The 15,322-nt window shown below is 37.3% G+C and overlaps 1 protein-coding gene across 7 annotated transcripts in view; it reads right to left on the bottom strand.

Annotated features, from left to right (window-relative positions):
* Positions 1–169: 169 nt before the first annotated feature.
* The window catches only part of atp2b1b (ATPase plasma membrane Ca2+ transporting 1b), a 56,444-nt gene continuing 41,291 nt past the window's right edge, over positions 170–15,322 (bottom strand). For 6 of the 7 annotated variants that reach the window (XM_087310886.1, XM_087310888.1, XM_087310885.1 and 3 more), the window contains 13 exons: positions 15,042–15,256; positions 14,720–14,962; positions 11,880–12,121; positions 9,913–10,150; positions 8,866–9,045; positions 8,015–8,102; positions 7,811–7,917; positions 5,665–5,856; positions 5,359–5,572; positions 5,070–5,281; positions 4,885–4,992; positions 3,112–3,300; positions 170–1,217 (listed from right to left, as the gene is read on the bottom strand). In XM_087310886.1, the coding sequence (XP_087167012.1) occupies positions 879–1,217; positions 3,112–3,300; positions 4,885–4,992; positions 5,070–5,281; positions 5,359–5,572; positions 5,665–5,856; positions 7,811–7,917; positions 8,015–8,102; positions 8,866–9,045; positions 9,913–10,150; positions 11,880–12,121; positions 14,720–14,962; positions 15,042–15,256 (2,567 nt within the window). In that variant the 3' untranslated portion in view covers positions 170–878. 7 annotated transcript variants of the gene reach the window in all.

Raw genomic sequence — 15,322 nt, forward strand, 5'->3', positions numbered from 1 at the left:
CAATTCCTCTTTCAAACCACCCATTAATAAAAGAAGATTTTTCACAATTAAAGACATTAGAGTTGTTCCAAAGCATTTCTTTGTGTGGGAAATTCTACTGTAATAATGTTAATGTTAAGATGGAGCATGTTTTGTGCAACCAAGATGCGAAATAAAAACAATGATTAAGTTGATCTAAATATGAATATTTTATTGTCAAAACCCATACACATACTTAAAGACTTCCGAATGTAAATTAAACCACAAAGACCATTTACATTTACAAAATTATATTCCATAAACAGATGGAAAAATATTCATTCCCGAAACGGGAATGAAACTAACAATGAAATTACAATTATCCCACAAATTCCTGTCTAAAGTTCTTTCCTATTCACCTTTACTAAAATTACATGTTTAATGTTCCATTTCAAATCCTATGCCACATCCTGTTGAAATCCTGTTGAAGTCTTTATATTACCATCATCACAACAATTCATAAAGAGCGATTTCTTGACCAAAACTGATGTGTTTGAGGAGGTGAGGAGACTTAAATATGATAAAAACACTCTAAACAGAAGATACACATACATTTTAGCACAGCCTCCCTGAACTACGACATGTCCTTTCTTGTTTTTCATTTGGTTGATTAAAAAAAAAAGACAAAAAATGAGCACAATGTATCACTGTAAACCAGCAAATCATTCCCTTAATACACCTCAGATGTGTCCATTTTTCTTTTTAAGAAACAAGAGGCCTGTAACTGACGACTTTATACGTCATAAAATAAATAATAAAACAAACTCTCATGAAATACATAAAAAACACACACACACAAGATTCTCTACTCTTCCAGAAGAACCAATGTGCCTTTGGTCGTGGATTTAGGTGATGTTGGATTAGAGCGATGTCTCCAGGCTGTGTAATGGGCTTCCAGGAGTGGGAGGAAGGATAGTTTTTGCTAGATCTATGTGGTGATGGAAGCCCCTGCCATCGATGGCGTTATTGTTCTGATTGGGGGAAGATAAAACTAGAGGCAGTGGAGAAGGAGCTGCGTTGCGTTTGGTGGGTGCGTCCTCCTCAGGATCTGTGTCGTCGATTAGAGGAATCGCTGGTTCTGAATCCTCGATGCGAAACTCCGGATGACTCATGAAATTGTGAATAGAGCTGCGAGACTCAGGCGTCTCAAGGCCGTCGTATGGGGACATGGAATCCCGGAAAGCATTAACCACACGGATCTGAGGAAACAACAACAAAACCAAATAGAAATCAGAGGTCAGGAAACTCAACAACATATAACCTTTGACCACCCAAATTTGTTTACAACTTGCTGCACATTTTCCCTGCATTATTAGGAAACATGTTTAATTGACAACAGTGTAAATAATGTATATATTATTGATCCAATAACATTGTACATATTGCACACAAGTGAATATTTGTTTAATATGTTTTACATAATTTGACAAAATTACAAATGGTTGGGAATGATTAATAACAAATATCTTCGGCTCACAAGCTCTTCACAGATGCTTTTTACTAATTAATATTACATACAAAAGTTCATACACATATTAAGAAGTACAATTATTAGATTTTTTTGCATAATACCTGATTGCATTTTATTTAACACATTTTTTTACATTTCATGTTTTAAAACTTACTGCAGTTTTTATTTTATTTATTTATTCTTTGTTTTGAATTTTTTTCTATAATTTTTCCTTCTATTTTAATGATAATTTTTATATATTTTAAGATTAAAGCAATTTCCCAGTACTGGGTTGTGGCTGAAAGGGCATCCTCTGCGTAACACATGCTGGAACAGTTGGCAGTTCATTCCACGGTGGATAATCAGGGACAAAGCCGAAGAAAAACGAATTAACAAAGATTAAAGCGAGTAAAAACTAAAAAATTCTGTATGCCCAACATTTTTTATTCATTCATTCATTCATTCATTCATTCATTCATTCATTTTTTCTGGCTTGGTCCCTTTATTAATTAGGCATCGCCACAGTGGAATGAACCTCCCTAAATTCTTTTGTTGAATCAAATGAAATTTTCTAGTCATCTCAACTTATATCAATCAAACAGACTAAAAATATTAAGTCCAACTTAATGTTTAACTTTAAAAGACTTAACTGTTTTATTATTGGGCTTTTCTTCAAATTAAAACAAGACATCTAAACATCTGAACATCACATTAAAACAAAAGAACTCCAGGATGACATACAAAACTCATAACGATAATAACAACAGTAAAAATAAATAAATAAATAATACATAATCAACAGTAATTCACGATTTAACCATGATGTTTTAAATAAGTTCTCTTCTGCTGTCGGGTCCACTTGGTTGCAGAAGTGTAGAGGGATTCTATATGCTATAAAAGTCTTTTAACTTTGTCAGTTTTTCCAGAGCAAGATCACAGGATATTTCCTTGATCCATTGACTAGAAGAGGGCTTTAAAGTGTCTTGTATGTACAACCAGAGTACTTTTTTGGGTACATATGAAATGAACAAATATATGTTGTTTTGATAATCTTTAATCAAAATCTGACCATCTGTTTCCGTGTTTGGAGTGGAAGTCCACCTGTTCACGTCAACCTGAAGACTTTTATGGTACCTGTGTATCGATAACCTTAATTACGGCCCCTCTTTCCATTAGTTTGCTATGAGAAAATGATGTGCAAAAGAAAGCCCTTCCCTATATTCAGTTCCAGTTGATAGTACTGTACATCACCATACTGATATAAAAGTCTCAGCAACTTCCAGTTCATTCAGGGGGATTTTAAACTCAAATCAAACTTAGAACAACAACATCATTAATGGATAGTTTAATTCTGACATTATTTACTCATCATCCGCTTGTTTCAAAGATATTTGAATTTCCTTTTTCTGTTGGAGAGAAATACTAAACGTTATTTTGAAGAATGTTGGAAACTGGAAGACATCGACTATCAGTACGTTTTCCTACTCTGTCTAAGTATATAGCTAGCAGTTGCCACCATTTATCAAAAGTCCTCTTGTGTGTTCAATAGAAGAAAAGCCTTCATAAAGGATGAGTAAATGGTAAGTCATTTATTTATTTTTAAGTTCAAGAAAGACTGCGGTCCTAAGAAAAAAAACGATTACCTGTGTCTGGATCCTGTTGAGACCCCTGCACCACAGAACCTGCCCCCTTCTCAGCTCCATTTCTGCATGGTCGATTTCATCCAGGTCTTCCATCTCCTCCAGCTCGTCCTCGGGGATCTCCTCCTTCTTAGTGCCATGACCCATGGTTATCAGGAACTTCAGTCGTCTTGTGGGAACGGTGGAAATCACCTGTGGGTCAAAGGGGATTTGGTGAACAATCACGCAGTGAAGTATTTCTGAAAAGGTATGTAGTGTGACTGCAATGCAGCTCTTTCATGAAATGTGTAATTCAGCTATTTGTGATTATAAAATGACAGCAAATTCTCAAAGACCAAAGAGCATTTTAAATCAAGTTATTTCTTCTCAAAAGAAATTCTGTTTAAATTTTTAGGTTAAAGTCAGTAATTTTAGTCTTACATCCTGCACAAACATACCTAGGTTTGTATGGAGCCGATCACACCACAAAGTGCTTTTTAGTTCTGAAAACATGAAACAACACAGTGCCTTTTTGTGGATTTTACAAAGGAGCAGTGCACTGCACTTTATACGCTGCTTGGCAATCACTGTAATAACGCTCTTGGTGCGGAGTGCGTTTTTTCAACTACAATTATTTTTTCAAAAAAATTATTTATTTTTTCAAATAAACAGTGCACAAAATGCTCGCTGCCAATAGAAAACTATTTTTAAAAGGCAGATCTCACTGAAAAAAAAAAAAAAAACACAATTAGTGTGATCAGGGCCAAACAAATCTGAAATAAATAGTCTACAGTCTTCTCTGGCTGCCTGCAAACAAAATCTGCTTTGACTCTCAATCACTGAGGTTGATTTGTGTTCTCAACATGCCAAGGAGATGTTGTTTTTGTGTTATGTAAGGGCCGAGACACACCAAGCCACTCAATGGTCGGCCATTGAGCAACGTCAGGTCATCAACAATCATCTTGTGGGCTACTTTGTTTGGTTTGTTTCACATGCCGACTCTGGTCGTGCTCACATTAGCGGGTGTTCACCCAATTCAGCTTGTAGAATTGGTTTTGCTGAGGTTGGAGCAGTCGGTGAGAAAGAGCACTCTGATTGGCTATTCAGCTACATATTAGATCATGAGGACAAAAACTGAAGGGAAAACCCAAGTCAAAAGTCAACACAAAAAAGCCAGCTGTTGTTTAATCACTTTTCCAATGAATTTGCAAATAATATGGACTATTAGACATGTTTGCATGAGCAACAAAGCACTGTGGTATTACATAAACTCTGCTTTGTTTGTTTTTATATGTGCAGCAATATTTACGGATTGCCTTTGTGAAATGACAATGCAGACTACTGCCACCTGCAGGTATGGAAGTGTACAAATTCTCATTCAGGCTCAGAATGCCTGTTCTAGTTTCAGTTGGCTGTCATACTTTTTTAGCCCATGGCTAGTTCTTTGACGTTGGCTTGGTATGTCCCTTGACTTAATCAAATCCACTTCAGTTCCAAAGGATGAGGACTTAGCAATTACAATATGTAACATTGTGTATATAAGTCTTTGGGGCTGAAATTCTGGAGCACCCAACCAATCAGAGCAGAGTAGACACTCAAAAGCTAGGAGTTCAGAGAGATGGATTCTCAAATTTTCTAACATTGTGAGAAAAGATCTGATGTTGCAATGTATATTATAAGAAAATGAAATGTTTTTTGACCTGGGATAAATGTAAACCTACTGTAGGAGACTTCTAAACCTAAACTGGTAAACTTTAAGCTAGCACAACAGGGACACTTAAGATTTTCAACACCAACCTGTCCCCATAGAAGAGATCCAAAACCAAGGAAAACGCACCACAGCCACTGCTCAACGGAGAGACCAACACAGCTAAATGGCTTCCCTCCAAACTGCACAATTACAAACTAAAAAACAAAACCAAACCATTCAGAGATGTTGCAGATCATTGGTACAGTCCTATAGTTGTTAAAATGTGACATACCTGGATAATAAAGGTCCCAAATAAAATGCTGCAGAAGATTATGTTATTGAAGATACCCTCGAAAACATTTCTCTCTCCATGGATCTTTCGAGCGTTAATCTCATTGAAGAGCTGCATCAGCACGAAAGTGTTAAAGACAACGGTGTAGTGCTCTGAAGGAGGAGCGTGAAGAGGAGCGTTCCTGCCACTGTCAATATCAAAGATCTGCTCTCCTGTGAGAAGGGTAGAGACATATTAGCTGATTTTACTCTTATTGGATGCTTAAAGATTACTTGGGGTTAAAGCTCACCTGCAAACAGTAGTGTGAAGATGATGGTCAGCTGATATACAGCATGTCCAAGGATGTTCTTCATCATGGTGCGGGAAATAAGGGGCTTATTGCGACCATAGGGTTTGCGCAACAGTAAAGATTCAGTGGGAGGTTCTGTTGCTAGAGCTAGTGATGCAAATGTGTCCATGATTAAATTCACCCAGAGCATCTGTACAGCTTTAAGAGGGGAGTCCTGCGTAAAGAGATGGACAAAGAAAAAAGTTATAGACAAAGAATAAGTGGTCTAAAATAGATGGAGCGGAGAAAGAGAAGTAGAATTCAGACCTGTGTGATACAGGCTCCGGTAAACGCCACTATGACAGCCACCACATTGACTGTCAACTGAAATTGCAGGAACTTCGAAATGCTGTCGTAAACGTTCCTCCCCCACATTACTGCTTTCACGATGCTGCTGAAGTTGTCATCGGTGAGGATGATGTCTGATGCTTCTTTAGCAACATCTGTCCCTGCAATCCCCTAAAAAATCAGATTGTGAATCAAATTGTATTAGCATTATTTCAGCATAATAATATGTTAATAATTTGTTGAATATTTTAATTTTGACATTTTTTTTTATAAAACTAGTAAGTGTTTTTTTACATCTGGTATAGGGTATATGCTGAAGCATGCTAATAGGACTTTTAATTTGCCCGTAACCTGGGTTAAGTGCTTCCGCTCAACTGTATGTTATGCAAAAATCGGCTCATTTATAGTCAGTTTTCTTTAAAAATCAGCGATCTCCACTGGCTGAGCGATATCCGATATAAAGTGGGTCTCAGATTGTACAAGATGCACTGCATTAAATTACATTCACCCCGCCATGTCTTTATATTATGAGCATTTATTTTACACCAGTATATTCAATGGAGCTTATATACAATATATTATATACAACATCCGTGCTGTAAAAGGAACCGTATAAAATGGAAAAAAATTCACAATAACAGGTCAACCGGAAGTTTATCAGTATGGGAAACACACTAGCTCGGCATATACCCTATTAGTATGCGCATTTAGTCATTTTACCACAACTGGATAGTCAAGACATGCAAATTGCCAGTGTTGAACAAAAGAAAGCAGGCTTTAAAGGGACTTCTGTGTTTCAAATCATCTTTGTTTAAAATTAATGTGGTTTTCACAATTGACATCTGATATTTTCGCATAGTAAAATTTAGTAGGAACTATGCTAATTTACTTAAAAGTAACAATTTAGCTCTCCTAACTGAAATATTATTTCCCCTGTAAAAAAGCCTGTGCTGGTCCATTTATGCCCCATTCACACTGAGCGACAGCGTCAACGCTTACCATTCACTTTAAATGGATGACGTCAAACTAAATTGTGGGTCTGTCAGTGCTGCTTCAGTGGCATTGCTCCCTGCAGAAGTCAGGAATTTCTCGACTTTTCAAGCATCAACGGAAAAGTCAGCCAATCAGATCGATTTACGCAAATACCTCAGCTCAGACAGTGGCTGATTGCAGACTAATTTCATTGGCTGACGCAGCTATGATGATCACATCAGCTCCAACTTCAGACTTGCCCTGCATCAAGCGTTAATGCTAAAAACCCATGTGAATAGGACGTTAGGGCTAGCCTAAGGGCCCCCTGAGGGCTGCAAATACAGGGCCCCTGAGAGATTGCTCATTGGCAAAATGTTGACCCTTTGGTACTGGCCCTGCATGGGCAGCCCTTTTCTAGCCCCAAGAGGCCCTCACTAGACCCAAACTAGCCCTAACTCTCTGCTACGTTTGCAGGATAACAATGTAGCAAAAAGCAGAAAAGGTTTTCTTGGCATTTAAAAAGGTGTCACATTTATTTGATAATGTTTTAAAAACAAAACAATCAAAAATGATGAAACCCTGTGTTACACATATAAGGCCAGTATATTGTGCAGTCATCTTGTTGGTAAACAGTACCTGTTGTCTAGTGTATTTGAGGCATCATTTTGTCTCGCTGTTGTTTGTAATGTGAACTAAATCCTCACTTTGCTGATGAAGTGTTAGCAACAACAACACTACTACATATTCCGCCATTATTGTGTATGTTTGTTTGCTTGCCTTTAATCTACACCTCCCTAAAATGTACCAATGACATCATTGTTTTAAAGACTCATTTTCATGTGTTTAAAATTTGTAATGTCAAAAACACTCTTGTCATGCAAACGAACAGGCAAAATGTATAAAAAGTTTCCCCAGAAGAAGAAAATTAATTATGTATAGAAATCTAAAACAAATAGCACGAGAACATAGCATGGGCCCTGTAGGAGCATGTTTGCTTGTGTCATTTGTAATTATTTTCCAAGATTCACGTTAAGGTTTTTTTTTTTTTTTGTTCATAACTTTGTTCAAGCTAGGTTTTTCATGTTCAGAACTTTAAAACCTGCTCTTGCACTTCTGTTTATTAGGGTGGTGTACAATAGGTGTAAAGCCGTACCATCGCAAAGCCAACATCAGCTTTTTTGAGCGCAGGACCATCATTGGTTCCATCTCCAGTGACAGCTACTACTTGTCTCTGTTCTAAGACGGTGCTATCGATTATACCTTAAAGAGATAAGAAAAACATCTCATATGCAGTAAGACAGCAATACAGTATGTACCACAAAGATGCACCACAACAGTCCTGTCTAAAATTCATTACCTTTAACCAACGTATGCTTATCAGTAGGAGAGGATCTTGCAAGTACCCGCAGTTTGGGCCAAACCTTGTCCAATCGTTCTTGCTCAATCTGAAATAAATAAATAAATAAATAAATAAAATAACAAGTTCTTTAATATCAACTCTTTAGTTCAGTGGTCCTCAACCAAAACCTGGGCACCTCCGCAACACTTCTTGTTTTACATGCCTCCTTGGAAAAACATTCCTCATTCCTCAGCTCAATGGGGCATGTGCACACAGACTTTTAATTTCAGCCAACCAGCCAGCCTCAGCGCTTCCGGTGAACTGTCTTGTCATTATAAAACTGCCACGTTTATGGTCTGATTTCTTTAAAAATCTGAGATCTTCACTTCATAATAGATACACGATATGAATTGGGTTTCAGCCCTGACATGAAGCACTGAATTAAGTTCCATTTTCCCCCTTCATGTCTTTAAAATATGACAATTTATTTTACCCAGTATTTTTAATGGAGTTTTTGCACTAGCCTGCTCGTATTGATAGTCTTTCATTTCGTTTGACACTTGAACAACTAAATGAATGCATAAATCTATTTAACTGAATGTATTGTAATTACAATACAACACTGATGCTGTGAAAGGAACCTAAGGAAAATGAAAACAGTTATATTAAGCTTTAACCAAAAGTTTATCATTGGCTGAAAAACACTAGCTGTGCATATACCCCATTGCACAGACTCCAGGACCTGAAAACTTTTGTGAGACTTAAACGACATGCGAAATGTGCAGTCCAGGGTGAGCTCAAGGAACGTGGTTGAGAAGCACTGCTTCAATTGAACGAATACTGATCAAGATATGTTTTGACAACCTCACCTCTCCTAGTTCATTCCGTATCCGCCTGTTGAATTCTTTGCCTTCAAGGCACAGGAAGTCATCCCCGATATGGAGAATGCCACACTTTGTTGCTATGGCTCGAGCAGTGTTAATATTATCCCCTGTGACCATCCGCACAGTGATCCCAGCTCGCTGACACTTTTTAATTGCATCAGGGACCTGTAGGGATTGTAGCAGCCAGGTATTAGGTGTCAACAAACACATGCTGAATCATGCCCAAAGTATATTTAGATTTATATGTATTTTTGCTCATAGTATGACATAATTAGCATCATCAGTTCAGCGCGTGAATACTTTCCTATGTTTTTGTAACTACAAATACATTGTACACACAGATCAAGAATTATTTTGCAGTCCTTTTTTTGTCCCTAATTTGTCTGCACTGAATTGGGCTGTTGTTTCACAGTAACTAGGAGAGAGGGGCAGAACAACAAACAAGTGAAAATGGCAAAAACACAAATGCCTGTTTTGTCTAGTATGTGTAAAACATCAAAACACACTTTAGGCTTTTCAGTGATAAGAACTTGGTTAAGCAAATTGTTATTTAGAGCTTGTCTTTTCCTTGTTTTTACTGGCAAATGTATAGTGTGTTTTCTACACATGACACATCGTCACTCGGCCATGATGAAGAGCCGAATGTAAACAAAGCCACTGCACTGAACTAAACTAGCATATCTTGCTGCTAAACTTGATCATTTATTCTCTTGTTTAGTCCAGTACTAATAAAAACAAATCATTTAGAGTAAATAAAGACTGCCAAAAGTTATACCAAATCAAGCAGTTAAACATACACAGTTAAAGTCAGTTTGTCAAAATATTTCACCTTTTCCCGCTTATTAAGTCCTTCTCTATATGATTTAGAAGTTTCCACACATGTATCTGTGGTTTAGACTGCATAAATAAACAGGAACAGTATATTCAATAGAACACCATGCAATCTGGTGTTTCCATCTAAGTATCTCCATCATAGCAACACATACGTGTAACTGACCAAATCGTGGAGTGTAAGTGAAAGTAAGCAATTACCTCTGGTCTTACAGGATCCTCAATGCCCACCACACAGATGCAGGTCAGTCCAGTTAGGATATCACCCTCATTATTCCAGTCAGGCTCCCCATCCGAAACAAGGAAGTCCCTGTAGGCAAGGCAGATGGTCCTCAATCCCTCAGAGGCCATAGGCTCTATCACCTGTGTCACCATGTCATCTCGATCAGTGGGTCTGAAATGTTTGGCATCACCATTGCTTGTCAGGATTTTGCAGCATCTGGGGAAATATTACATTAGATTAGAACAGAACTTGCTGGAATAGTCCTATCTATTTGAACTCTTCTATTTTTATTCATTCTAAACCAGTGGTCGACAACCTTTGTGACCGTTTTGGCCCTTCTCTCACCAAATAAAAATTGCATTGAGCTGTAAAACATGTTTGACCTATAAATGAATATAATACAGATGTAAGGAAGTGTGATTCACTAGGTGACACTAGTGTGGCTTCTATTGTGTTTTGACGTAAGCATACAGGAGGCACGCTGGTGTTAATTTGCACTTCTTTAATTAGATTGCCAATATTATCTGTGTCCTCTTGTTTTGACTTTTATTTGAATTTAAATGAATGAATACTGTGTAAAGTTTTGTGTCAACATTACTTATTGTTTTTTTTAATTCCTTACAAAGGGCAGCATTTTCATGCCTTATTTATTACAGGAAAATATTTGAATTAGCCACACTGGCCAACAGAAAGCAGCTTGGCTGAAAAGTGACTGGTGAATCTGGAGCCATTATACACAATCAATCACAGACTACATTCAGGGCTTTAATTTCATGATCTAGGTGCAAAGTCTAAAGCGCATGGCACAAAAGCATTAAGGGAGTGTCTGAGGCCACATTTTGCTTTTATGGATGAAAAAATAAGCTTTGCACCCTAGAGAATGGTCTAACAAGGTTGTGCTTATTCTCTTAATGAGAGTCTCCTCTCACAATTCCTTTAAGAGTCAGTTGTGTCACGCCATGGTGCATTTGCTGTTTACATAGCGGACTTCATAAGTGAAAAAAACTGAATGCTTTACTAGTGAGAAAACAGTTCAACAGACCATCTGCAGTGAGGATAAAGAACGAGCCTCCTCCATTTAACCTCTTTACTTTCTTTTTCTCTTTACTTTATTTCTTTACTTTTGTGCAGTAAGGAAACAGTGGAAACTCACTCCACTGAAGACTTCTATTAGCCAACATATTTAATTTTGTTTGTTAAACGCAAAGATTTGTTGCAAAACTATTTCTAAATTCAGTTCTAATTTCCAGCAAACAAATAAATAAGCAATATTAATGAAGTATGGTCAAAAAATTTATATCCAAACACACGTCCTATTCATATGCCTCATATACATCTCCAAAACCCGACAGGTGGACATATCTAAACCATGGTGGACATACCTTATTGCACCAGGTGTATGATAGGGTCCTCAAAGTGTGATTCAAAGTATGTGATACAGGCATACTAACAAGCAAGCCACTAAAGTAACACCCTTCAGTTCTACTCATAACAATTTGTCCAAGATTCAGACCAATATTTCCAGCATTGGAGACTAACAGACCTATAGCGTCAGTGGCTAGTTAACTTCTTGTGGCTGTGGAAGGGAGGTTTATTTGCACAGATCTTATAAGCTCTTTTATCACACATCATGACAAAACTGACAGTGGACAACAGATTACACTATTTTTATTACTGATATTTCACAGAAATATTGTGAAAGTAGCTTTATAATGTACATATAGCCTATGGTTTAGGCTATCTCTAATGGGCTATGGTAGCCTATTTTTTTATGGAAAGCTGGACCAAAACTCGGGAACACAAATATATATTTTCATAATTAAAACTTCTAAACTAAATAAAACTAAACAAAAATAAACATAACTAAAACTTCTAAAACTTCTAACTTCTCGGCTAATAAAACCATCAACAAAACAAAATAGTGTATAATGAAATGCTTACTTACTTCTTTAGGAGGATTTCTGAAGCTCCCTTGCTAAACATGCGGTAACTTCCATCAGAATTTTTCAGGACTGTACTCATGGATTTCCTGACTGAGTTAAAGGTGTACACTTTGTACAGTTTTTCCTCAGGATATTCACAGCGAATGGCTTGGTAATCCTTACGTAAATCAGTGACAAAACCTAGCAAGGCACATTCAGTTTTGTTCCCAACTTGACGGGGCAGGCCACCCTCTTTTTCAGCAGACTAGACAGAAAAGAAATGTGGATTTAGAAAAATCATGAAATCAATTATAGTCTTGAAGATAAAGCTTAAGTGATATTAATAACATCAAAACAAGATCAAAAGTCTAAAATATCAATTTAGCTTTATATTATATTATATTATATTATATTATATTATATTATATTATATTATATTATATTATATTATATTATATTATATTATATTATATAATATTATATTATATTATATTATATTATATTATATTATATTATATTATATTATATTATATTATTCATTCATTCATTCATTCATTCATTTTCTTGTCGGCTTAGTCCCATTATTAATCTATTGCCACAGCGGAATGAACCGCCAATTTATCCAGCAAGCGGATACCCTTCCAGCCGCAACCCATCTCTGGGTAACATCCACACACACATTCACACACACACTCATACACTATGGACAATTTAGCCTACCCAATTCACCTGTACTGCATGTCTTTGGACTGTGGGGGAAACTGGAGCACCCGAATGGAAACCCACGCGAACGCAGGAAGAACATGCAAACTCCACACAGAAACGCCAACTGAGCCGAGGCTCGAACCAACGACCTAATATATTATATTATATTATATTATATTATATTATATTATATTATATTATATTATATTATATTATATTATATTATATTATATTATATTATATTATATTATATTATACACAGAAACGCCAACTGAGCCGAGGCTCGAACCAACGACCTAATATATTATACTATATTATATTATATTATATTATATTATATTATATTATATTATATTATATTATATTATATTATATTATATTAGTAGGCAGCACGGTGGCGCAATGGGTAGCATGAGCACCTCACAGCAAGAAGATTACTGCTTTGAGTCTCGGCTCGGTCAGTTGGCATTTCTGTGTGGAGTTTGCATGTTCTTTCCGTGTACGTGTGGGTTTCCTCCGGAAGCTCCGGTTTCCCCTACAGTGCAAAGACATGCTATAAGGGAACTATATAAGCTAAATTGGCTGCAGTGTATGTGTGTGAATGCAAGAGTGTATGGGTGTTTCCTGGTGTTGGGTTGCAGCTGAAAGGGCATCCGCTGCTGTTGGCGGTTCATTTCACGGTGGCGATCCCAGATTAATAAAGGCATTAAGCCAAAAAGAAAATAAATGAATGAATGTTATAGATGTGATAGACATAGAGGACTAACACGCAAGCACATTTCTGTATCTGGAGAGATTTAGTATGGTAATGGATATGTATATGGCAATGTTGATGTGTTTGGTCTTGGCGGAATAGATCTGCTTCGCTGCTGCTTCTTTGATTATTGGTGTGGTGCCTGTGAGTTTTCCAATTAGGATGCAATTTTGGATTAACATATGAAAATTAAAAAATGTAATCCATACCTAATCCCTACCCCTAAACCCATCTCTAACTGTAAATTAATCTCAAAATCAGAGGGAATTAATAGATGGATAACAATGATACAGAAACGCATTATCTTGAATGTAAACCCAAACTGTAAACTTATCCATTAAAACTCATTGGCTGATTGGAATGTTGTTCCAGTATCAACATAGATGTTGATCCAGGAACATGTCCTACTTGTTGAAATCACACTAATGCCGAGTTCGGACTGCAAGATTTTTAAAGTAGTCATGTCACAGATGTTTTCATACTGTGTGACTATCTGGGGTAGCGTTTCGTTGCTGCTTTGTTTACACAGCAAGATGGATCGGCGACAGAGGGTTTCACACTGCGTGACTTAAAAATAGAAAGAATCTCCGACAACTTTGTCCAAACTACGTCTCACAACCAAACATATGCGAGAAGTGAGATGGAAGCAGCGTGAGGTCACATAGTTTATCTTTCGCTATTAACTACATAATGTAAAAGGAGTCTTTAGTGGGGTAGAATAATTACTTATTTTGCTCACCTGGGTTTTAAGGGAACTTTTTTCTTTTTCGACCCTGTTGTGATATTGCTCAGATGATACATCAAAAACAGACACGGGTGCTCCTGTCAAATTTCCACTAGTTTTTTTTTGTCCAAATAAACTGAAAAGGAGCGCTTTTAGCTTCTCCCTCAACCTCCCACTGGCCTGCAGATACCGATAGTAGTAGATGCTGCTCTCTCTGTAGGTAATCGCCGATGTTATTTTCAGTCAAAACACATTTCACACGACATGATTTAAATCGCAGACAGATTAAGATTTTTAGCATGCCAAATATCTCATGGGTTTCAGCGACTTATCTGCAGTTCTCTGAGATCGTGGCTTTGATAGTTCATACTGTGTGATTGTTATTCATGTGAATGAGCACCACTTTGCCTGTGATTTTAGTCATTTGTCAGCGATTTCTCAAAACCTGTCGCAAGTCATAATCGGGGCTAAAATCATGCAGTCTGAACTCGACATAATCCAACATTGATGTAACCTCGTAGTAGATTTATACACAGGTGGAGCTGTGGTGGAGGAGGGATCTGAAAAAAACTGCCACAGATTTTTCCCGCAAATAACACTGAGGTGTTTTAATATAAAGCTCATTGGCTGCTGAGGTGACAGTAATCAATCACCAATCACCAAGCAATTTTGTTTCTTACCATGATTTTTGAAGTGTATGCACAGTTAACGCCTATGCCTGTGACCAGCAGATTCATGATGTTTCCAGGAATCAGATCGGGCTCTGGAACCTTCTTGAAGTGTCTGCCTGCAATAAACACCTGAACCACTGTCATCCTGTTCATAGTTAGGGTGCCCGTTTTATCCGAGCAAATGGCGGTAGCATTGCCCATCGTCTCACAAGCGTCCAGATGTCTCACCAGGTTATTGTCCTTCATCATTTTCTACAGAGAAGAACACAGACGATTTTACTGCAGTACTTCTTATTTGTCTTAAGACGTCTGCGAAACATAGACCACAAACCTTCACAGAATATGCCAATGAGATTGTGACGGCAAGAGGTAAACCTTCAGGCACAGCAACAACCAACACAGTGACGCCGATAATAAAGAACTTCACAAAGAACTGGATGTAGATAGGAGTGCAGTCTTTGATCCATGGAAGCCCTTGGATCCAGAAAGTGTCCACCAAAAAGAGCACCACAAGAATGAGGACGGTGATGGCCGACATGAAGAGTCCTGGCATAAAAAACAAAACAGCCTTTTTAAACAAAGAAACTCATATTAATAGAAAAAAAAAGAACA

This window comes from Danio rerio, chromosome 25 (assembly GCF_052040795.2).
Source record: "Danio rerio strain M-AB ecotype USA chromosome 25, GRCz13ab, whole genome shotgun sequence".
In the NCBI taxonomy this organism is placed as follows: Eukaryota; Metazoa; Chordata; class Actinopteri; order Cypriniformes; family Danionidae; genus Danio; species Danio rerio.